Below are 25,504 nucleotides of genomic sequence, written 5' to 3' on the forward strand. Positions count from 1 at the left end.
CAAAACTGAAATACTTTGGCCACATAATGAGAAGACAGGACACCCTAGAGAAGATGCTGATGCTAGGGAGAGTGGAAGGCAAAAGGAAGAGGGGCCGACCAAGGGCAAGATGGATGGATGATATTCTAGAGGTGACGGACTCGTCCCTGGGGGAGCTGGGGGTGTTGACGACCGACAGGAAGCTCTGGCGTGGGCTGGTCAATGAAGTCACAAAGAGTCAGAAGCGACTAAACGAATAAACAACAACAATCCCACCTTTATTATTTTTATAAATAACTCAAGGCAGGGAACATAACTAATACTTCCTCCTCCTCCTCATTTCCCCACAACAACAAACCTGTGAGGTGAGTTTGGCTGAGAGAGGGACGGGCCCAAGGTCGCCCAGCCAGCTTCGTGCCTAAGGCGGGACTAGAATTCTCCTACTACGCCTGATTGGCTCTTGGGCTGAGAGAGAGGGACTGGCCCAAGGTCGCCCAGCCAGCTTCATGCCTAAGGCGGGACTAGAACTCTCCTACTATGCCTGATTGGCTCTTGGGCTGAGAGACACTGGCCCAAGGTCACCCAGCCAGCTTTCATGCCTAAGGCGGGACTAGAACTCTCCATCTCCTGGTTTCTAGCCTGTTGCCTTAACCACTAGACCATACTGGCTCTCCATCTGTTGCCTAATTTTCACTGCTACTATACAGGTAGTCCTCACTTAATGACCATATCGGGGACCAGAAAGTTGGTTGTTAAGCAGTGCAGTCATAAAGTGAGTCGCCATGGGACCAGACCCAATTTTATGACCATTTTTACGACTGCCATTAAGCGAGTCCAGCTTCCACAATGGACACTTTTTGCGCGAAACTGACAAAAAAAGGTTGCGAATCACGATCACCTGACTGCAGGATGCTGCAACTGGTCATAAATGTGAGCTGGCTGCCAAGTGCCCGAATTGCAATCACATGACCACAGGGGTGATGTGACAGTTTGCAACAGTCGTTAAGTGTGAGTACAGTTCGTAAAGTACTTTTTCTGAGGCCATCATAACTTCAGACCATCATTAAATGAATGGTCATTAAGTGAGGACTACCTGTAGTGTATTTGGCTAGCATGCAGGTAACAGAACGTTTGGGTCCAAAAAAAGCAATTTAACCCATCCCTTCTGGCAGAATATTGGTATAAGAGGGGCAAAAGGTAACACTTAGAGAGATCCCTATAAACACAGTATATTAGAACATGCTGCATTGTTTCAATTTCCCCAGATTTGTATGAGGAAGTGCACTCAGCTAATGCGGTTTTAGGGTATCTACCCTGCAAACATTGAGAAGGGAGATCTTTCTGCCTTCTCAGTCTGGGGAAAATAAGCGTATGTAGATAGTTTGCAGGGTTCCAAGCAGATTTTGCAGCCCACACTCTCCTGCTCTGTGAGTTCTTATTAGCCACATATTGACAACATCTGAAGACAAACCCTGTCTCCACTCAACATACCTGCTGGGCATCTCCCTCTGTGAAAGGCAACATCGTAGAGACATGGAACATGATCTCTTTGCCCCGAAAATTTGTGTAGATGGATTCCGTTCCTGTTTGACCTCTGGTAACATCCAACCCACCTCGGAATCTGAACAGAACAGCCGAGGAAAGGCAAAGGGAAAGCGAGCCAAGAGAAGAAAAAATATAAAGAACAAGGTTAGGTTTTTATTACCAAAGATGGGGACCCAATTAATGCCTGCAGCAATTGCATCGACCACTATTGGCCAAAACTTTGACTCTGATACAAGTCATAGGGAAACCTATGGCCATCTCAGTGAAGACTGCTGTTTGCGTGGTCTCCTTTCCACGTTCAGTATTTTAAAGTAATCAGTTAACTTCCTATTAGCGTATTACAGCAGCTTTCCATCATTTGGGCTGAGCTTCAGCCAGAGGGGCTATTTTAAGATAACATAAATGAACTCACTCGAGAACCAGTGTGGTGTAGTGGTTAAGGCAGAGTTTCTCAACCTTGGCAGCTTTAAGACATGTGGACTTCAACTTCCAGAATTCCCCAGCCAGCATATGCTGGGGAATATGCTGGCTGGGGAATTCTGGGAGTTGAAATCCACACATCTTAAAGTTGCCAAAGTTGAGAAACCATGGGTTAAGGCATCAAGCTAGAACCTGGGAGACGGTGAGTTCTAGTCCTGCCCTGGGCACAAAGCCAGCTGGATGGGCCAGCCCCTCTCTCTCAGCCCTAAGGAGGCAGTGGCAAACCACTTCTGAAAAACCTTGCCAAGAAAACTGCAGGGACTAGTTCAGGTAGTCGCCAGGAGTCAAGACTGACTTGAAGGCACACACACAGGCAAACAGACTCACCAGGAACTTACAGAGGAATTTATTTCTGAGTAAATATATTTATATTTCATAATTTTTTTATGTTCAACCATTTTTAAAAACTTTTAAGTTGTTTTTCCTGTTGGAATGTTTTGCACCACCTTATTACCTACTACAGAATCCTAGTTACTGGGCAGATTAAAATATGGTTTGCTTGTTTCTGGCTTATTTTGATGGGTGATAATATCCACTCTGGTTTGGAAACTTTGCTTTGCAGAGATACGTCTTGTGCAGCAATTGCACCCTTTCCTGGACTGTGAGGCCTTGCTCATGGTCACTCATGCCTTGGTGATTTCCTGTTTGGATTACTGCAATGTGCTCTGCGCGGGGCTGCCCTTGAAGACCACCCGGAAATTACAACTGGTCCAGAGTGCAGTGGCACCTGCAGTGTTGGGCGTTCCTAGGTTCATCCATTTTACTTCCCTGTTGTGTGAGCTTCTTTATTACTGTCTTTGTTGCCTCTTCTTATTTTATTTTCTACTTGTTTCTTTTCCTTTTCTTCTTTTTTCTGAACCGTCTGAACTTTTCTCTTTCTTTTTTCTTCTAGTTTAGCTTGTATTAATTTTTCTTACATTTATCAAAAACTTCAATAAAATTTAGAGAGAGAAAGAAATCTTTGCTGTCAAGGGCAATACAGGAGAGATGGTTTGGAACTAGGCTTAGCATGGAAAGCACTTACCCACGAAAATCCTGCAGCCGGATCCTATCTCCTAAGAGATCCAAAAACTCTAAGAAGCCTAGACTCTCTTCCGTATTGCTGAAGACTTCTTCCTCTGTGGTCTGAAAAGAGAGTGGGGAAGGACAGCCATTTCCCATTCATTCTTAAATTATCCTAGGGTCTTTTTGTACAAAGGATGCAAGCCTGAAATAGTGGTTAGATGAGATGCTCAGGTTCAAATCACAGTTAAGTTATTCACCTCACTAGGTGATTCTGGACCAGCCACTCTCCCAGCCTTGTCAACCTCCCCACAGAATTGTTATGGGAGTAAAATGTATTTGGGGTGATCTAGGCATTCTGGTTTTTGCTCATCAAGAAAAAAGGCTCCTGCCATCTCTTCCTGTTCGATAGTTCTTCATTTTTCCTTGACCTACAGGATGATGGAACATGCTGTGCTGGATTAGGCTGCCAACGCAGGGCCTGTGAAGCACTGCCAAGCTGCCACCTTTCTGGGTTGGCCCACAACCGTCACGCGCTCTCTGGCTTCCCAATTCCAGTGATGCTGCACTGAAACTAAACTTTATGTCAACATATAGCATAGCCTTAAATGCCAAGGAGAAGTGGTTTTGTTTCAGATTCTAGTTATTATGTGCTTCTTGGCCCAGGTCCCTACAGGATGTCTCATAAGAACCATAACAGAACTCTGAGGAGCAGCAGCAGCCTGGTCTGCTCACAGACACCAAGGGTGGGGGGCCTCTGGGTCTTCCTAGAGGTCCCCCCCACTTCCTCTGACCAGCTCTTCAAACAATTACAAAGATTTTCCAGACTGAACATGTGTGGCCTGAACACGGAGCAGAAAAGTCAGCATCTACTTTACTCTAGCATGAAAAACCCACTTTCTCTATGGGGAAAAAAAATCAGGACTTTTCAGCATGCTTCATCTCTGTGTGTGGCAAATATACATTTGCTAACTGCTGTATCCAGCCCTGTTATCCCTGCACAGGTTTTAAGAAGGATGCAGCTGAACTAGATGCAATGGGGGAAATCTGTATTAGGTTTAAAGCAAAAGGGAAGAGCATATCCAGTGCCTTCCTGCTTGAAATAGCCTCCACCATGAAAATGTCCCCAATCTATCGAAAAGAAGAAAAAGCAAATGTTCACACACAGTCTTGCTCTTCCTGCTCAAGCACAAACCTCTACCAACAATGTTTTGCTATTTTCAAAAACATTAATTTTGTTTAATTTTTTATTGCTGTTTGAATACTCATTTTCTGTTCCGCATTTTAAAAAAATCATGAGAATACAGATGCTGGCAAAGTTATTGTGCTGTAAGCTGCAGAGATGTGGGATCAGAAAACTTCCTCAGATCAAAATTTTCTGCAGAATATTTTCCACTTCAAACAAATTTAGCAGTTTCAAAACTGTATGAAGTTTGTCTACTACCCAACATTGTTTCCATCATTACAGTAAAAGCATTTTTTCTCCATATATCAAAGCTTTTAATTTCTCTGAATGTATGGTTGATGCCTCATCAAATAGACTAGATTTCATTTTTTTCACATCAAATAATATAGCCCCAGTACATGTGCAGGATATTAAGATGGAATCATATCCATTTGCAGAAGAAAAAATTCCCAAAGTCCACATCTCTAATAATAGGTATAATCTTCCTCCTACATTAAGGAATACGAGGCAATTAACTTTTTCTTTAAAAAGAGGAAATGTGTCCTGAAATGGCTCTGCACCTTTGAAGCAACTCTTCTTTTCACCAGCCTTGCCTGGTATTTCCCACTGCTCCTCTTTTCAATTACTGAAGACAGGATGGAAGTGACCAAGAAGAATGGGCATAAGATTAAAGTGTGGGAGTGAAAAGTATTTTTACCTGCCCAAGTTTTTGGTAGATGACTCCAAACTTGAAGTTATTGCTGATGACATGTTCATCAAATGCCACAATGAGTTGGGAAGCCTAGGAGATGGAGAAATAGCTTGGATTAGCACGCAGCTACTCAGAGAAAGAATACCCATATGGCATGTACCATCACCTCTGTGTTTGAGGGGTTACCTTAGGATACAGCACAGGAAGGAAGCGGTCAACATTCACATCTTCACAGAGCAACTGCAAGGCAAAGTAGGAGGACTTAGCATTCCTGATGTAGGACCCTGAATTTCTAACTAAAGGACAAATGCCATTATGATTGATACGAGTCATAGGAGGCTTTCCAATATTTAATACAATGAAATGCTTCAAATCTGCATTTTCAATAGACTTACCTTTGCAAGGGATTTGTCCTTTAATTTATTCCTTCTTTTGTTCTATTATTCAACTTTTAATCATGAATTATCAGTGCAGTAAGTGACTTTGAAATTAAATGTGGACTTTAAACTTGGTAATTGGTTAAACTGCCATACTGTTAAGACTGGATTTGGTGGTATTATGAGTTTCCTAAAATCACTTTGAAGCATATATACATGGGAGTTTTATGCACAAGTTGGCCAAAAAGAAATGATTATACCTAGCCCCCAAGAGCAAACCTCTTAATAATTAATGTAAATAATTCTCTGCCATTCATCTTAACAAAGGTCTCAAAGTGAGGAGTTGCCAGGTTGGGGCAGACTGCTGCATTAGGTGAATGAAAGTAAAGTATTCAGTGGGCATTTCCTTGCATGGAAAGGAGCCAGAAAGCCAAGAAACTCAGATCTAAGTTATTGGAAGCTTCATAATGGGACAATCAGATAGCCATGCCCTAAGCTGTTTAGGAATGCCAAGGTCAAAATCAACATTTAAAACTGTGTCCAGTAAGCAATTGGCAATCAATGAAGAGCTCTCAGTCCAGGCATCTTATGACTGATGTTCCCTGCAGTAATCAGTAGCTTGTCCACTGCATTTAGCATTACTTGCAATTTCTGGACACTTTTCAAGAGCAGCCCCACATAAAGCAATAGCTGGGACAGGATGTATCTAGGATGTGGATTAGGACTGGCAATTGGCCCATTGCTCATAGGTGTGCAAACATGCTCCGCCCCACAACCATCCCCTTCCAACTGAGTGACAGTTCAAGTCAAGGGGCATTCCCAACCTGGAAACCTGCTCTTTCTGGGGGAGAACAGTGCCATCCCAAACAGGCTCCAAGTCAAGCTTTCTTCTTACCAGTAGCACCTCAGTTTTTTCAGCTTGTTCTCCTTCATCCAGCCTAAAACTGAGTTAAATCAACATTCCAAGTACTAACTGCTTCCTTTGAAATAGATAATGAGGAGTGTAGAACTGGATGTCATCAGCATACTGAAGGCATCCCATTCTGGAGCTGCAAATGACCTCCCACATAGTTTCATGTAGATGTTAAAAAGCATGGGGATGAGATTGAGCCTTCTGGAACATTGAGATTGTGCCCTCTGGAACACCGTAAATCAGTGACCTAGATGTTGAGCAGTAGTTCCCACAACCTCACCTTTGAGGTCCATCCCAATAAGGATTCAAACTACTGTAAAACAGTGTCCCTCAAGGCCCAATCCCACCACATGGTCTAGAAGGACACACTGTTGATGGCAATGCCAGCTCTTGAGACATCCAGGAGAATTAGCAAGATCACATTCATCTCCTCTAGTTTCTGCCATAGGTCATAACCCAAGGCAACGAAATCAGTCTTAGCACCATATTCTAGGAAAAACTCCACTTGAAATGGATCCAGATAATCAATTTTGTCCAGAAGCATTAGGAACTTCGATCCCTACTTTTCCAGTCATCCTATCCAGGAATAGATATATAATTTCTATTTCTATAATTTCAACAATTTTCCAGGTCCAGAAGGGCTTTTTTAAAAATGAAGTTCATATAACTGGCTTCTTTAAGTAAATGGACATATATCACTCATGGAGGAATTAATCACCTCTCACAATCATGAAGCCAGTCAAGCCCTCCACCACTTTCCTTAAATACACTCAGCTTTCTAATAAACCAAGGTGCAAGAGAAGAGGGTGCTTAACAGCCATATTGCCAACCATGTTTCACAGATTGGCCAGGGTTTTAACAATATTGCTGACAGGTGAGGCAGGAAATTCCTCAAGTACATTCAGGAAACCATCCAGATCCATCAGGCATCTACAGTAGGTCTAACCAGATCTTCCACTCCTGTAGAGATGTATAGCAGCTTCCCCTTCTGCAATGTTACTCCACATTGCTGTGGAGATCTAGTGATCTGGACCAATGATTCTGCGTGTGGACATGTGTGAAGGATTGGGGTGTTAGAGCAGCATGCAGGTCCATGTGTGTATGCCTGTATATACACATACAACCCCTGAACTGATACAGGTTCTCCACCCAGCCTTTGAGTGTGCTTGGATTGTCATAAATTGGAGATGTGCTGCAATAATGCAGCTGAAGGAGTCACAGTTTTCATGAACCTTTAAAATCATTACATGGAGAACAACATGAAGCAGAGAATTGAATAGCAAACAACCAAGCCAGCCTTTGACAGTGAAAGAGCAGAGTTTGGAACATTTACCTTGGCCATTTGGACAGCATTAGGAAACTCGTTCAGGCAGGATATGGGAATGAGATCATGCTTGGTAGAGGCTCGAGCCCTATTTGAGCAACAAGAAAAAGCAGAGTAAATTAAAGAGCAACCAGGCAATCAGGGATAGGCTACTGCCCACTTTTCTCCCACCGCAATCTAATCTGCTGGAAGGAAGGGCACCCTGTGGCAAATTCTGCTACACATAAGCTAATTATTTCACTAAGGGGGTTCCAGATGAGGCTTATGAAAATTTCCTATATCAGCAGTGATGGACTTAACCAAACAAGTCACTGAGAAAAGTTTAAAAAACAAAAAACAAACAGGGACAAGGATGGGCAATTGCCAATCTTAAACAAGCTTTAGAAAACCAACCAACGGAAGGAGAACCCACTGAAAAGGTTGACTAGCCCTGTGATATCATGGGGGTGGTGGCATCAAAGGGCAGTTTTACCTCAGCAACAGATGGAGATTGTCTTGCCCTTCAACCTGTTCGTACTTTACAGAAAGAACCAAGTAGCCCAAAGCTGAGTCATTGGCATAAAAATTCTGATGCTCCTAAAACAAAGACATCGGAACACTTGTCTATCTCATGGTATTCCAAAATAAACAAATAAATGAACAGATTCTGGCTATCCTACAAATGCTGGATAATCCACCTATAAAGTAACAAGAGAGAGCCAGTTTGTAGTGGTTAAGGCACCAGGCTAGAAACCAGGAGACTTATTCACATGCATGCCTACATATATCAATCAATCACATTTATTACAGCCCTAAGGTCAGACACAATAAAACTATATATATAATAACAATCTTACATTAATACATATACGTACGTAAAAACAAAAGCAATCAATATACTATGATCCAAAATTTGTTTAAAATAAATGCATGCATGCCTACATATATAACATGTATATGATTTGGTTTGATTTGATTTTTTTATCCGTTCAATTGTGTCTGATTCTCAGACTGCCTAGACAAGTCCCTGCAGTTTTCTTTTTTCTTTTTTAATATAATTTTATTATTTAAGATACAAATTACAAAACACATAACCTATAACAACAACAACAACAAAAACATAAAATAATTCGATCAAACAACCAAAACATATAACTTTATAACTTAACCTCTACATGCACCCATCACCTCTGGAACCAATAGCCTTCCTTATCTCTTTACTTTTTATGATCACACATTTTTATTATTAATAATTCTTAATAAGCCCTCTTTTCCAAAAAGATAATATATATTGATCTGGTTTTACTCCCTTCCCTTTAACAAAAACATACTCCAGAAATTCACCCCATATAGCATCAAAGTCATTCCTTTTCACCAAACCCTCTTTATATTTTAGTTCACATGTCAATTTATCATTAATAGCAATATTCCACAAGTCCCTGCAGTTTTCTTGCCAAGGCTTTTCCAAAGTGGTTTGCCATTGCCTCCTTCCTAGGGCTGAAAGTGACTGGCCCAAGGTCACCCAGCTGGCTTTGTGCCTAAGGTGGGACTAGAGCTCCCAGTCTCTAGCCTGATGCCTTAACCACTACACTAAACTAGGTCTCATATTATTTTATAATATATTATAAAATATTGCAATATTATTCACATGCATCACAGCCAGTCTGGTGGAGAGGTTCAGGCACCAGGCTAGAAACCGGGAGTTCTAGTCCTGCCTTGGGCACAAAGCCAGCTGGGTGACCTTGGGCCAGTCACTCTCTCTCAGCCCTAGGAAGCAGGCAAGGGCAAACCACTTCTGAAAAACCCAGCCAAGAAAACTGCAGGGATTTCTCCAGGCAATCGCCAGGAGTCAAGACTGACTTGAAGGCACCTCCCACCCCACAAAAAAGTATAACTAGAAAGTTGTAACATGCCTGAGTGCTGGGCTACTGTGACATGGGCAATTTCTCAAGTGGGACGGCATATTGTTGGGGTTGTCAATATAGTTCTGCTGGTGGCCATTGGCAGTGCTTTCAGGTCAGGAAAGCCCTGAAATTTTTACTATAGTTATGAATTTTCTGTGTTCCCCTCTTTTCCAGGACTGGACATCCCCAGGACAGAGTGGGTGTTTTATCAGGAAAGGCACAATGGTTTTCTATACACACATACTGCATATCAGGGCAATACTGGGAGAACAGAACTGCTCTGCTACCAGTAGTATTTCTAAAACTCTAAGACACCATGTTTTTAAGCGCAGGAATGGAAGCCTTCAGCTTTGCTGTCTCAGTTGAACTAAGTATTCTTTGCCTATTGATCTACCTTCCAAATATATTTGACCTTGAATATATTCAAGGTCAAACTATTGCATATGGTTTTTACAAAAAGAAGCATAAGTGGTTAAAGTTACATTCTTAGAGGACAAAGTCTCTAATTCTTCAACTTTTTAAGTATTTTCTGACACAGACTTTTAGCTTGTGCTAAATATAAACTTAAGAAGCTTTGTTTCCAGAACTTTATATTTATTAAATTGCACCAAGCAACAGTGTTGAGAAAAGACTGAGAAGTTTAATAAATTAACTGGCAGTCAGACTCAAGCAAATTAAATAACGTAATATTGTACCTTCTATTCAGGACGCAAATGAGAAATCGTAGACAGATTCTAGAACAACTATCAATGATTTATTGAAGTTTACTCTAAATTGTACAGTGCCAATTCTTTACCAATAGAAGTGAGCTTGCTACATTTATCTCAGTACCAGGTCCCTAATCTTAGTTCGCCTTTTTTTGCTGCAGGAAATTGTCATGATTAAATCCCTGAAATTGGGGAAGACCTCCAACCCTCATGGTTTTTCAGTGGATTGGTACAAAATGCGTATCAGCTATTTATATCTTTCATTTTACCAGAGGCATATTGCAGCTTTTTCAAATAAATCCCTTCCTTTTAATAACGCAAATATAGTTATGATGGGAAATGTGTTCTAATTATAGACATATTTCCTTGACAAATGTGGAAGGTAAGTTTTAAAAAGCTGCTTTGGCCCACAAATTACAGCTTGTTCTTTTGACTGCTGAACAACCAGTTCAGGCTGGATTTGTACATGGCCATAAAAATTCTGGCATTATTAAATTCTTTTTACTGATGTTTGTTCTCTGTTTTAAATAGACAGGACTCAGCAGCTATACTGTAATTTCTTTGGATCATGAAAAGTCTTTGATAAGGTTTCACGGAAGTTTTTGAGATTGGCTTTAACTCATTTTGGGTTTCTCCATAATAGTTTGGATTGATACAGCCAATGAATCACAGGTGACTATTAATAGTTAATGTATAAATGGATTAATCTATGTCAAGTTATAGATCATGGAAATTATGAAAAATTCTGAAAATCTTAACATATTAACACACACACACTCAATTTAAAAGAGCTGAAAAATATAACTGCAACTCAGTGTTTTCAATATATATCTGTTGCATTAAGCTCAATATTGAATTGAAGAAGTCTAAACACATATAAAACCATCCATCTATTTTTCAGAATTATTCCTATGACCCAGTAGGATCCAGTCTGATTTTCTCTCATTTACAAACAGGATATTGAACATGCATTAATTAAATTAGAGTATGAAAACTTGTCTATAAAATACAACTTATCATATATACATGTTATTGTATTGTTAATATTGTTCTATGTATATCTTTTCTTCTGTTAATTACTCTGATATAATAAAATTAAAAATTAAGTTGACATATTAAAGTTCAAGTTTGCATTTCTAATAAAATTACTTTAAAGATAACATTTTCCCCATAAACGTATAATGATGTTTTGTCTTAGCCAAGTTGTATCCACAGGTTGATGTTGCAAACTATTACAAATAAAGTATATACAGTATGAAGGTTTGGAGTACATTAAATAATATAAACTTCTACCTTTCCTAGGAAGTATCTGCGGTACAGCTTTGCTGTTGGGTCACACTCCAACCTCACTTTGCCACTGCAAGGAGACGGCAAGTCGTGCAGTTCGGAGCCTGATGCAGGCAGGCTGTGAGAGGTCCCTTCAATCCAGTAACCCCCAAACTGGGGTAAGATGATTAGGGGGTAAGGCCAGCCCCGCTGTAATACCTTTTAAGAAAGAAGACACGTGGACCACTATGGGTAGAGAGACAAGGCAATCTAGACTATTGTTCTGAATGGATGTTAACCCCTGAGTTCAGAATTAATCCAATTTCAAAGCTATATGCACCTGATCAATTTAAATCAGTCCACTGCCTCCAGATGAATTGGATTACAACTCTTGTCAAGCATATCTCAGCATCCTCCCTTCTACTTCACAGCTCAAGGAGTTCATCCTGCTCAAGGAGTTACGGACTAACCTCAGTAAAAGAAAAACTAGGCTTGGAGACATGAAAATCCTATCAAACTCAGATGTACGACCACCTGAAGTGACACCTGATCCTTCTTCAGCCTGAGCCACTCAGTTTTGTTCAGTTAAAACATCTGAACTCAAAGTCAAACCATGGTTGACTTGCTGGGCTCACCTCATAGATGCTGGGGTATGGGATATATTCCTCTTCTCTCTGAAAATGCAAAGAGGCCATTAGTAAATATATAGGGCAAAGGAAATGAAGAGTACAGACCCTGTATTATGTGGGTGGCTCACTTTCTAACACATGCCTCTCTGTTATTTGGCTGAGCCCTTAAGGAATATCTAAGTCACAAGGGAGGTAATAATTGTGGCCTTTAATACCATGCCCTTTTTCCTCTCCTAAACACTTCCTTCCCCATCACACACCTATTAACCAGCACCCAGATATGCAAAAACTAGCACCAGATAAACAAAGTAGAAACAATACCCCATCCAAAAAGCAATCAAAGAAGAAACAATACCCCAATCAAAGCTGGTAGGACAGGCTACCACATCATCATCATCTAAATAGTCAGCAAATTCTACCTCCCCATGCACTTATGACGTTACTTAGTCAGATCAGGAAACCTCTAGAGGAAGAGAAGCAAGCTCAGAAAACATCAAAAATCCAACAATATATCCTATATGATTTCTCTTCACTATATTGTGTAGTTTTTCTGGAAGACTTGTATTTCTCAGTTCCTGAAAATAATGCTTTCATTAATGCCAAGCTTAGAAATGGCCACTTTATCCTACTGTCATTCCAACTCTAAACCAGCAAAATGATCATAGAAGGCTGGCTGTTGGGCTGGTGTACCTCAGACATCAAGGAACAGAATCATGAAACTCAGCTGAAAGATGTTCTAAATACATTAGGCCACTACTTTAAGGCCTTTCCCCACTTCTACCTAATCATGACATAACATGACCAGGTAAGGTTTCCCTTGACATTAAGTCCAGACGTGTCCGACTCTAGGGGGCGGTGCTCATCTCCGTTTCAAAGCCGAAGAGCCGGCGTTTGTCCGTAGACACTTCCCTGGTCATGTGGCCAGCATGACTAAACAGAACGCCGTTACCTGCCCGCCAAAGCGGCACCTATTAATCTACTCACATTTGCATGTTTTCGAACTGCTAGGTTGGCAGGAGCTGGGACTAGCAACGGGCACTCACCCCGTCACGCGGATTCGAACTGCCAACCTTCCAATCGGCAAGCTCAGCAGCTCAGTGGTTTAACCCGCAGTGCCACCGCGTCCTGTTAACGTGACCAGACATCATCTTTTTTCTTTATTTAGACACCAGACCACGAGTCGACAGTTTTAAGTCATTCTTAGTTGGACCAGTGTTAAACTAGTATAAAGCAGTATTTGTGGGTAGGGATTTCCATAAACTGTCATGGATGGGCCTCCATCTCATATGTAGGAGTGGTTGAATTTACTACACTGATCTGCCCAAGAAGGATCCAATTGGATCCAGATGGATTTCAAGAGACCTCATTAAAGTTTATGGCTGGCCCCACCAACAATTCTGTCTTTGCCTTGGGTGGGATATGGAATAGGGAACTTGCTAAGGCACTTGGCACAATTGCACCTAAATGCTCTTCCCAATATACTTCAAATATAGAGCTTTTGTGTGTGCATGTGTGTGTGTGTGTATACACATACATGGAAGTGCAGGAGCTGAAGTGCCATAGTAGATGACCAGAGTGCAGTGGAAGTAGACTCTGTTGAGGTTTTCCTACTAACATTAAGACTGCTATTGTACCTAATCATTTAGGCCCGGTGAAGAGGTTGTATTTGATTGTCTCCTCGCACGTGCTTTATGCAAATTGCCTGGGGGGAGGAAACCTGCCCGGACTTGTTTCTTACTTCCTCTTTTTTCTCTCTGCCGATATGTAGCCAAGCTAGGTAGCTCTGAATGAGAGCTAAGTCCTTTAAATATGTTTTGCTTTTTGTAAATAAATTATTTTTATAGAAATGCCTGGTGTGTGACTTTTCTGATCTCTCCTGGGCTAAAGGCTTTCCCAGCATTCTGCCAACAGGTTATGTGCCCAGTGAGTAAGCCCAGTAAAACCCAGAGAGAAAAGAGAGATCAGCTCCACACCTCATGCACAATTTAAAGGCAGGTAGCAAAGACCTGTGAAGATTTTCTTTGGAGCCACCTGGAGATTTTCCAGCAACTGCCGGTCTACAGGACAAAGAAGCCAGCTGAGGTGACTTGCAAAAGAAGGAAGAAGCCATGGCTACCTCCCAGCCCTCAGCGATGCCTCTGGAGCGCCTATCAGAGACCAACTATTTGAATTGGGCCCTGAAGATGGAGATGTATCTTCGCAGAGAGAATCTTTGGCTGCCAATTGGTGAGCAAAACCCCCCAAATCCCAGTGCTGAATGGCTGAGACAGGATGAGCGGGCTAGAGCCACCATTATCTTGGGAGTTGAGGACAATCAGCTAGTCCACGTGCGAGGCATGCAGTCTGCAAAGCAACTTTGGGACGCTTTGAGAGACTTATATGTAAAGGCAACAGCAGGGAGTAAAGTTACTCTGACGAAAAAGCTGTACAGAGCCTACCTTGCAGAAGGAGATAGCCTTCCTGAGCACCTGCATTATATTCAGCAGCTGTTTGTTGAGTTGCAGGAGAGAGGAATGGAATTTACACCTCTCACAAAATCCTATATCCTCCTGTCCTCACTAAATGCAACGTGGGACATGCTGATTTGTACCCTGGAGGCTATGCCTGAAGCAGACCTCACCCCATCGTATGTTACACAGCGCTGACTCGCTGAATGGGAAAAGACAGAGAAGAAGAACACAAGGGCAACACAGAAGGAGGCTCTTCAGACAACCCAAATTGCACAGGTTGCTGAGAAGGGTAATTCTGATGTATGGGTGTTAGATTCTGGGGCCAATTGTCATTTATGTAATTGTGAAAGCTCTTTTGTGTCACTGTCTCAAACTGAAAGACAAAGTGTATCTTTGGCTGATGGGTCTGTGACCAACATTATGGGACAAGGTGACTTGTATTTATCCTGCTTAGGAGAAACTGTAAAAGGTGTGTTGTATGTGCCAAATTTACAATCAAACCTTTTATCTGTGGCACAATTGGCTGCAACAGGGTATATCATAACATTTAAGAAAAATGGTTGTGAGATACGTAAAAATGGGAAATTGTGTGCTACTGGTATGTTAAAAGACTCCTTGTACATTGTGCAAAATGCAAGGAAGCCAAGCTGCAAGGCTGCAGTTGGCAACTCTCCATATCATGACCAATGTGTACACCTGATGCACAGGAGATTTGGTCATGCTAATTTCAAGTATATAGCACAAATGCCACAGCTGTGTGCTGACCTAAAGATAAAACCCTGTGATAAATACTTAGACTGTGTAGTTTGCAAAGAATGCAAAACACTAAAGGCTCCTGTGAGTAAGCACAGTGACAGAGTTACAACTAGACCTTTGGAAATTGTACACTCTGACATTATTGGTCCTTTTGCTCCAAGTCTTGGACAAGCAAGGTATGCAATGACCATCATTGATGATTTCTCAAGATACACATTTATCTACATCTTAAAACATAAAGATGAGGCATTTGAGAAATTTAAAAGTTTTGTGACATGGGCAAATGGAAAATTCCCTAGGCCTGTATCTGCACTCCAATGTGACAGAGGAGGAGAATACCTTTCTCACAAATTCAGAAGGTTCCTAGTGGAAAAAGGGATAGAACAAATTCTTTCTAACCCTTACACCCCTCAGCAAAATGGTGTTGCTGAAAGAAAGGGCAGAACCTTGCAAAATGCGATGAAATGCATGCTAAAAGATTCACGATTATGTTTTAAGTACTGGGGAGAGGCCATATCTACTGCCACTTATGTACAGAACAGGTTGTATAACTCTGTGATTCAGGACACTTCATTCCATTTGTTTTATGGTGTGAAACCAAAGGTAAACCATCTTAGAGTGTTTGGTAGCACTGCATGGGTTCACATTCCAAAACAGCAGAGAAGGAAAGGAGGCCCCACAACAAAGAAAGCCATCTTTGTTGGCTATGAACAAAGCCAGAGGAGCTACAGGTTCATACTGGGAGAGAAATTAATAATTAGCAAAAGCGCTTCTTTTGCTGAACAAAACTGGGGGAGATTAAACTCTAGCTCTCCAGTTGATCTGACCACCACAAGAGAACGCAAGGACTTGCTGATGGTGATCTTTTGCCTGATGAGGACATTAAACCAGAAAAGCAAACTGAAGATCTGTCTGATGAGACAGATGCTTCTCAGGAAAGTGATAGGAGTCAAAATTTAAGCCCTGTATTACCTCGCAGATCTCAGAGGAGTAATAAAGGCGTTCCTCCATCACGTTTTCAGGCTGAAACAGTAAAGGCTTTTCACATATTCATAGAACCTGAGTCTTTAGAACAAGTGAATGCTTTACCACCTGAGATTGCACAAAATTGGCATTCTGCCATGCAACAGGAATTAGCATCCTTGAAAGAAAATAAAACATGGAAACTGGTAAATCTACCTCCCAATGAACGCTGTCTGGGTTGTAGGTGGGTTTTCAAACTGAAAAGGGATGCTGATGGCAAAATCCAAAAATATAAAGCAAGGTTGGTTGCAAAAGGGTTCACTCAAAGGAAAGATTTAGACTTTGACAAGACTTTTGCACCAGCTACTAAAGGTGAATCAATTAGATTACTGTTAAAAGTTGCTGCACTGAAAGGAATGTCAGTTAACCATTATGACATTCAGACTGCATTTCTCTATGGTGATTTAGATCACAAATTATACATGCAGCAACCCCCTGGCTATGAAAAAGGGGAGAATCTAGTCTGTGAACTGCAGAAGTCAATCTATGGGTTAAAACAAGCTGCTAGATCCTGGAACCAAAAATTAGATGAAAAACTGCAGTTTTGGTTTTGAAAAAGGAAAAGCAGATCCCTGTGTATATATGAAGAAGGACAAACAAGGCTGTATGTATCTGTGCATTTATGTTGATGATTTGCTGCTGTTCACATCAACAGAAAAACAAAGGCTTGATTTTGAAGCCTGCATGAAAAGCCATTTCATATTAAAAAGCCTTGGAGTTGTGACCAATTACCTAGGTTTGGAAGTACACAGAGACAACGATGGTAGCTTTCTGTTAAACCAACGTAGTAAAATTCAAAAGCTCCTAGAGGATTTTAATATGCAAGACTGTAAACCAGTCTCTACTCCGATGATAATAGATTTTCAGAAAGATATAGGAGAAACTCAATTAACTGAGGCAGAGAACTATAGATCTGCAATTGGAAGTTTACTGTACATTGCAAATCATTCTCGCCCAGATATCTCAAATTCTGTGGCCATTTTAAGTAGACAGGTAGAGAAGCCTACATCTACTGGAAAAGCAGCATTGAAGAGGTTAATGAGGTATTTGCAAGGAACAAAGAATTATTGCCTGAAGCTAAATGCCTCTGGAACTGAGAAATTGCAGGCTTTTGCCGATTCTGACTGGGGAGCAGATGTCAGTGACAGAAAATCCACTTCTGGGATTTTAATTCAATTTGCTGGATCTAGCTTAGGCTGGCATTCTAGAAAACAAACACTTGTTGCTCTTTCCACTGCAGAAGCAGAGTTTTATTCTCTAACACAAACCTGTAATGAGGTTACATGGTTTAAACATTTGTTAAAAGACATAGGCATGGAAGTGAACCAGCCTATAACTGTTTATGAGGATAATCAAGCTTGCATTGCTATGGCAAAATCTGAAGCCTGCAGAAATAGAACAAAACATATCGATATTAGATATCAATATATCAAAGATATGATAAGCAAAGGAGAAATAATGTTAAAATATTGTGAATCAAAAGACATGATTGCTGATATTTTAACCAAACCTCTTCCTGTACCAAGACACAAAGAGTTGTCAAAGAAGATTGGTTTGCATCTTAATCTGTAGTATAAAAAGGGGAGTGTTGAGGTTTTCCTACTAACAATTAAGACTGCTATTGTACCTAATCATTTAGGCCCGGTGAAGAGGTTGTATTTGATTGTCTCCTCGCACGTGCTTTATACAAATTGCCTGGGGGGAGGAAACCTGCCCGGACTTGTTTCTTACTTCCTCTTTTTTCTCTCTGCCGATATGTAGCCAAGCTAGGTAGCTCTGAATGAGAGCTAAGTCCTTTAAATATGTTTTGCTTTTTGTAAATAAATTATTTTTATAGAAATGCCTGGTGTGTGACTTTTCTGATCTCTCCTGGGCTAAAGGCTTTCCCAGCATTCTGCCAACAGACTCAACGTAAATCTGAATCGGTATGATATCAGTGCACATTATGTTGAGGCAAAACATGCAGCAAAGTAGGATTGTTTTGCACATCTTGCCTCTGAATGATGCTCATGGGCTGATGAATTGTTTCAGGTGTGAGAGGGCTGATTTTTACCTCTGCCATCTCCTCCTTTAACCGGATCACAGAACCTTCAGTTACTCCCTGTGATGCTTTTAATGAGGGTTTTTTTTTTTTGTGTGGATAACATCTCTAGCATTCTGGCCAGTCTGGCTGTAAATTCAATCATGGGAGGATCTGGTAATTCCTTCTGTAGAGAAGCTAAATCAGAGTATACCAGAGGAGCTGAGTAGCCTATTGGAAATATTGTACTCCACCACTAGGTCTCTTGGCCTTTGCCCAACATTTAACCAGAAGGTTAGTACAGATGCATCCCAAAGAATAAATGCTGCTCTATTCCTATGGGTACCCTATAGTTCTCTTTGGCAACAGTGGTTCACCTGCCTTCTTCCAGGATGTTGTTGTTTTTTTACTTCCTGGGATAGTCTGTAGTGGGATTTCCTGGCAGTGTCCTATCTAAACACTAAACAGGTCTGCCTGCTAGATGTTGCCACCTGTTGTGGCAGAAGTGCCTTAGTTAATATTACAAATGCCTCTAGATCAGGCTTAGAGTTTGGCACGAGTACTGTAATACACCCTTTTAACGCTGTCTATGCCTTTAATTCAGAAACTTCCAGTTAGCATGGAACGGTCGGCCCTACGAGGTAGAACAGATCAGAAAACTGACCCCACAGGAAGACTAAAACTATATTTTGTTGAGATAGGCTACAGTAACAGAATCTTGCAAGTCTGCCTGTGTTTCCCCTCCCCTCCCCTCCCCTCCCCTCCCCTTTATACCCCAGTGAATCAGGAAAGAACAAATCTAAGTCTTTTTCTAATACTCTTTACACACACACACCACCCCTTCCAAGTTTAACACATGCTTCTGCACCTATTGCTGCCCTAACAACTTCTGGATGCCTTCTCTAAGGTCACCTCCATGGCCTTACAAAAAAATCAGGAGCTAAGCTGGTCTTTGAAAGACTTAAAGACACGACTGAAGCGTCTGTCAATTTAATTCTAGTTAACGAGAAAGGCTGATTACCACCTTTAAAGCCTGTAATGTGCTTCTTGCTGAGTTCAGGCAAATGACCTGTTTGATAGATTTTGCAAAGGTTATGTTTTAGTAGGTAATGGCATCTAACTATTCTTGGCTAATCTCAGAAGCTAAACAGGATCAGCCCTGGTTTGTATTTTGATGTGAGATAACCTGTAAATTCTAGGGTTGTAAACTAGCCTGGGAAGTCAAAAAATCCATCCAAAAACCACTTCCATAACAATGCCAAGGAAACTGCATAGATGAAGTTATCAGGCGCCAATTCAACTCAAGGGCATATTTGCTTTTCTTTAAAAAATAAAAGGCTTTAAATGTCTGTTTAGACAGGATTGTAGCATTGAATAATTCTTAGTATCTTTTGTTTAACTTTGGCTTTATGCTTTATTGTAAATCACAGGGACACTCTGCTAATCTGTGGCATGCATAAACAAACATGCAAACTAAAATAGTACCATTGCTAGGTTGGTACACAATTACCCTAAAAAGTCACAAGAGAACAGGAAGCAGGTGCAAAAAATGACCTTTCCTTTTCCTCCTTTTCCTCCTGCTCTTCCACAGTTACTTGGAAGTGTTCCTCTATCAAGTGTTCCTCTACCTTATACAGTAGTGTTGGCTTATTTTGAACTTTGTGGTTATATTATTCTAGCCATGCTGACTGGGAATTCTGGGACCTGCAGGCTCAGCACCGCTAGAAGGTGCCAGTTTAAGAAGGTTAGTCCTTAAACCTTTTGGAATACTTTTTTTTCCTGAACAACAAAACAGATACATGAACAAGGGTGGTTTCCCGGGCTCTCTGTCTTCTGCCTTCCCCTTGACATTCTTTTGACATTAGTTTTCTCTTACTTCTTTACACACTGCTCTCTCTTCTTCCCCCACCTGGACTATGGCGCTCTCCCTACTCCAGTTTGCCCCTAACTCAGGGACGGATAATCAGCAATCTCAGGGATGCCCACAAAACCTGGATCTTCCCCTGACAGCACCACTAAATTTTAGTGGTACAATTCTGAAAAGTCACGGCATAGTTCTCTGACATTTTGAGTTGGGAAACTCATTAAAACCATAACGCAAGTCACGGATGATGTTACGGAATTAAAACAAAGAAAGAGGAAACCCAAATTGGGGAAAAAATGGAAAATCCCAGGCCCACCCTCAAATGGGAGCCAGCTTCATATACCAGTGTTTCTCAACCTTGGCCACTTTAAGATGTGTGGACTTCAACTCCCAGAATTCCCCAGCCAGTGTGCTGACTGAGGAGTTCTGGGAGCTGAAGTCCACACATCTTAAAGTGGCCAAGGTTGAGGAACACCACCATATAGTGGACAACCCATTGTGGCTTCTGTCCTCCCCAAAGCTGTAAGCATTGCTCTCAGTCCTCTATGGGTGTCCATTCCCTGCTCCAGCACTTCTAACGCCACAATTGTACACAAACAGAAGATTGCTATTCATTCCCTTGTGGAAAAATAAAGGATTCCACTCAACTGGGAGTGAAGCCTTTCTCAGTCCTTAAAAACAGGAGGGGGAAAAAAGCCCACTCCTATCTGCAAAGCCTCCTGCTGAGTTGCTCACTGATTGCAATCCTGCTGAAATGCTGGGGTGCAACTTGTCTCATCATACAATAATGTACAGACCATCTCTTGTGTTTATCATTCCTAATTCAAAAAATGCAATGAGCAACAGAAAGGTTGAACTGACCTTTAGTGGAGCTGGAAGTGAACATCTTTGCTCATCCAAACGACTTCTCTAGACAAGGAAGGAAGGAAGGAAGGAAGGAAGGAAGGAAGGAAGGAAGGAAGGAAGTAAGTAAGTAAGTAAGTAAGTAAGTAAGTAAGTCAATCCTTGTGGTGCCCTTTTGAGGGGGAAGGGGCTGGATGTCCATTTGGCCTTTGAGTGGCGTGCTGGGGACAAGACTCCAGGATAACAACTAAACACAATTTAATTTACATTTAACTATATTAAACACAATATAATTATTTGCCATATATTTAATACCTCTTCCATCCTGTCATGTTAGATACCACAGTTTGGTGGCAACGTTTGGAGGGGCTCTAGAGGCCGTGGCTGACAGCAACAAACCACTGCTCTTCCCAGGGCCAAGAGCCCCCCTGCCAAACTATTTTACATTTCAAGAGTAAGGAGTAGGATTCTCAAAGTTCAGTGGCCACTCTTGAATACATTCTGGGGCAACATATTTGCAGAATGTGCTTTTGTTATGCTTAATCATTAACTCTAGAATAATCACCTCTTGTTTTCAAAGCAGGAGATTTAGGCCCTTGTCATACATACACTGGGGGAAAGGTAACTATAACCGGGAAAGGCAATGGCAAACCACCCCACTCTATAGTCTGCCAAGAAAATGTTGCGAAAGCGGCATCCCCCAAAGAGTCAGAAAATGACTCAGGGACCTTTCTTCTTCTTTCTTCCTACATACACACACAAGAGTCCATTTCCTTATAGGAAACAGTCAGCCAAGTTGCAGAACAAATACTAAGTCCAGAAATGCAAAGGCACTTGAGGAAATAATCACATCATGGGTTAAAATCCTGGGAATGAGGGGCAGAGAGGAAAGATGGCTCAGCTCTGATAGAACAGGTGCACTTTTTTGCTAGCAAAACTATTTCCAAGTGATGGAATCAATCCATGCCCAAACCTAATCACTGTCTAAATGCCTGCAATGCAGAGAGACGTCCAAGTGTTATTTTTCTCTCTCTCTAGCTGCTTCAGTTTAAACCATCCAGGCACCATCAAAGTAGCTATCCAGTGTAACTAAGTCTCCTTCTAATTTACCTTTCCCCCCCCTGCTTTCTTCTGAGAGCTTCAAACGGAAAGAAAAACTGCATTCATCAAATCAGCAAAAGTTTACTCTAAGTAGCACATCTGCAAATGTTAGGGTCAGGCTACATGTGATGTTTATTATATAATTTGCTCTGGAAAGTAAGTTTTTTTAAATTCATTCCAAGAATCCAAACTGAGTTTATCAGTGATGTAGGGTGATTTCAGTTTGGATTCTGGTACAATAGAAAGTGCGAACACAGATGTGCATGAGAGGTGACCCAAAAAACATTCCACCCAACTTATTTCCCTCATGTAGGTATCCCTTCTTATTTGGCCTTCTGCAGCCAGATAGTTACCAGATAATTATCTTCTCTCTTACCAGCACTTTGGCACAACTACTCCTTTGTGCAAATCAACAACTCAAAGACTGCCAAGCAACAGTTTTAGCCTCTATTGCCATTGCTGGCCCAAATGAAAACAGGGATGTAGCTGCAGGCAGAGGAAGAGGACTGAGGTATCACTAAGCGAGAGTGAAATCAATATGGTTTCCAAAAGAACAGCAGAAAGCAAGCCATCCCTTTTTAACAAGCAGGAACTGCAGGGAGGCAAAAACATTTTCTGAAATTACAAGGAGAATCTTATTGGAGCCAGATGAGCCAACAGAAAGACCATGGCAGGAATGGAAGGGTGAAATAGAGGGGCATCAAAGTAGGACTGAGTTGGTATAAGCCGGCTGTGTGAACTGGGATAACGGCAGACACAGCTGTCGGCAGGGCAGAGGGCTTTGAGGTGGCTATTGGGTTGGGGTTATGGCGATGTTCAGGTAGCAGAACAATTTCATAGCAGAAGCAGCTTCTTATCAGAAGTTCAAAATTGGATCATGGAAGAAGAAAAACATACCTGCATTTTTTCAATCATTTCAAATAAGTCGACTACCTGTGTGGAATCACATAAAATAAATAATCAATTTGCAGACTCCCAACTTCAGATCATAATTACTGTTTTACTAGGATGTGTCTTCAATTCTGCACAGCTTCTTATGAAAATACAACTGAAGGTAGAGCACTTCATTGTTTCAGAAAGAGAAAAAAACCCTATTGTTTAAGCTCTAATTATTTGGAAACCAGACTGATGTGGAAAAGTGTCATGCTTCACACTTTTTAAAATAAAGAACTGAGCTGCTCATCACTATTGTATTTCTTACTCAGATACTCCTCTTTTTCAGAAAAGAACCAAATATTTTGCCATTTAAAGGACAACCTTTAAACTTTAAATCTTAAAAAAAAAGCAGAATTGGAAGGAAACTGGAGAGTCCTAGTACCTGCTAAAAGCAGGACAGTGCTACAGCACCCTTCTCCAGTTCTGCTTGAACACTTTAAGGGGCATTGACTATCCTATTTAAGGCAATCTGTTACCATTAAAAGTTCTTCGTAAATCTCAGCCAAAAATTTACCTCTAGTTGATTCCATAGCTTTCTCATTGAGACAAAAAGAATTAATCCACTTCATTTTCAACATGAAAACCTTTCAGATTGTCAAAGACAACTGACAAATCTCTCTTCAATGTTTTTCTTGTTTTCCACATCCCTCATCAGTCTGGTTCCTGATGTCTGGGCATACTCAGTACCTATCAGCCCCACTAGGTAAACCAGACCAGGAAATCACCTCTACAGGAAGGCCAAAGCTACTTTTACTGAGATTGGCTATAAAAACAGAATCTTCCAATCTGACTGTGCTGTACCTTCACCCCCTTCTTATAGTTCAGTAAATTAGGGAGACACATGCCTGTGCCACTAGATCTCATAGTCCTAAACTTCAAAATTTATTACTAGATTTTTAAATATAAATTTGGTCAACTCAAGGCAGCGGGCATACCTAATACTCCTTCCTCCTCCTATTTTCCCAACAACAACCCTGTGAGGTGGGTTGGGCTGAGAGAGAACAACTGATCCAGGGTTACCCAGTTGGCTTTTGTGCCTAAGGTGGGACTAGAACTCAGTCTCCTGGTTGCTAGGCCAGCACCTTCACCACTACACCAGACTGGCTCTTTTCTGTCCCTTTTGCCTAAGCAACAGCATCTACTCATCTCCGTCAAGGTCATCTTCCTTACTCTCTACAGTACCAAAAGTTTGCTGTGATCCAGTCAATGAGACATGCCCTGAATCAGTCTGCTGTGTGAATCCTGAGGCAAATAAGGAACAAGTGCTGATTTGTCACGTAATACAACAGCCAAGCCCGGATGTGTACTCATAGTGTATTTTCAGGAGAGAAGGCTGGATGGAACCTTCTCCTTTGTTCATTAAACACCTGAAAAACATAGTTTTTCACAGACCAAACACAGAAAATATTACTGAGTTAGCTGTGTATATGCCACTATGACTGCAGGGAAGGAAAGAGGAAGAACTGTAAGCAGTAAGGTCAGAAAAAAATAAAATGCAGAAAAGCATTATATTATTGACAGCCTCAAATTGAGATGCAGAGTGTAGGTTTGTCACATGAACACCTTAACATGACTGAAAGAGATGTGAGCTTAAGTGGGAAAGCAGCATGCTCCAAACCCTCCCCAAATCCCTAGACATACCAGTTCCATTTCCAAGCTTTCATATTTGGGTGCTGAGATCTGATGGTTCTAAGCTTATGCAACTGAAAGAGCTTAGACTCCTCCAGCTGTGGTAACCCAGTTCCTGTCTCAGAGGAGGCTGATGCTAATTGTATTCAACTTAGAAGATCTTCAGCCAGCTAGGAAGCTATCTGGGTGACCTTAGACTGGCCATTCTCTCTCAAACTAGGTTGTCTCACTAAGCAAGTTGTGGTGAAGATAAAAAGGGGGAATGAGGATTGCCTGGAGCTCCTGAAGCAAAAGCAGAACAAAGCTGGTTGAGTTAAGCACATTTGCATTATTAGAGGCAGGCAGAAAGCAAGTGCAGCTACTTACCTTATTCTGAACACCTGGATTAAGGGCAGCCTGAGGGTCCTGGATGGGTGAGTCTAAGATGTCACTGATGCAGTGTTCTGCTTCATCAGATCTCCTGTACGAAAAGGAGGCCATGCCAGTTAGCATAATAAAAACCCAACAGCTGTAGAAAAGTCACCTTTCCCAGATGCTGACACCCTTTTTCATAAGCTTAGGAACTGGCTACTGCAATTCAGACAAGGCCCAGACTTTATTTTTAAAATCCATTGAGAAAAAGCATACATTAAATCTTTTCAAGGAAAGATCACAACTGTTAATGGGCAGGAAGAGAAGGTTTTAAATGATATCTAGCCAAAGCATAGCACTAAAATAAAAAGCCCCTTGGTAGATTCCCCTAGTTATCACAGGCGTACATTTATTAATGTGTGTCTCACACAAGCATACAGCACTGAACATGGCTTCAGTGATGAGAGAAAGCCATCTTGCAATTAAACTTCACTCGGTGAGTACTGTACTATAGTCAAATAGAAGCGCGTTTAAAAACCAAGAAGACTT

General features: G+C 41.3%; 2 protein-coding genes across 7 annotated transcripts in view; one reads left to right on the plus strand and one right to left on the minus strand.

The window, feature by feature from the left end:
* The window catches only part of MRPL51 (mitochondrial ribosomal protein L51), a 377,933-nt gene that overhangs the window by 215,412 nt on the left and 137,017 nt on the right, over positions 1-25,504 (plus strand). The window lies entirely within an intron of this gene.
* LOC134491156 (rap1 GTPase-activating protein 1-like) overlaps positions 1-25,504 on the minus strand; it is a 71,246-nt gene that overhangs the window by 24,490 nt on the left and 21,252 nt on the right. For all 6 annotated transcript variants that reach the window (XM_063294707.1, XM_063294708.1, XM_063294705.1 and 3 more), the window contains exons 2-12: positions 24,971-25,064; positions 22,937-22,972; positions 20,957-21,004; positions 11,989-12,027; positions 11,381-11,572; positions 7,970-8,073; positions 7,507-7,585; positions 5,070-5,123; positions 4,890-4,973; positions 3,029-3,129; positions 1,471-1,600 (exon numbers count right to left, since the gene is read on the minus strand). In XM_063294707.1, the coding sequence (XP_063150777.1) occupies positions 1,471-1,600; positions 3,029-3,129; positions 4,890-4,973; positions 5,070-5,123; positions 7,507-7,585; positions 7,970-8,073; positions 11,381-11,572; positions 11,989-12,027; positions 20,957-21,004; positions 22,937-22,954 (849 nt within the window). In that variant the 5' untranslated portion in view covers positions 22,955-22,972; positions 24,971-25,064. The remainder of the gene's footprint in view (positions 1-1,470; positions 1,601-3,028; positions 3,130-4,889; positions 4,974-5,069; positions 5,124-7,506; positions 7,586-7,969; positions 8,074-11,380; positions 11,573-11,988; positions 12,028-20,956; positions 21,005-22,936; positions 22,973-24,970; positions 25,065-25,504) is intronic.

This window comes from Candoia aspera, chromosome 2 (assembly GCF_035149785.1).
Source record: "Candoia aspera isolate rCanAsp1 chromosome 2, rCanAsp1.hap2, whole genome shotgun sequence".
Classification (NCBI taxonomy): domain Eukaryota; kingdom Metazoa; phylum Chordata; class Lepidosauria; order Squamata; family Boidae; genus Candoia; species Candoia aspera.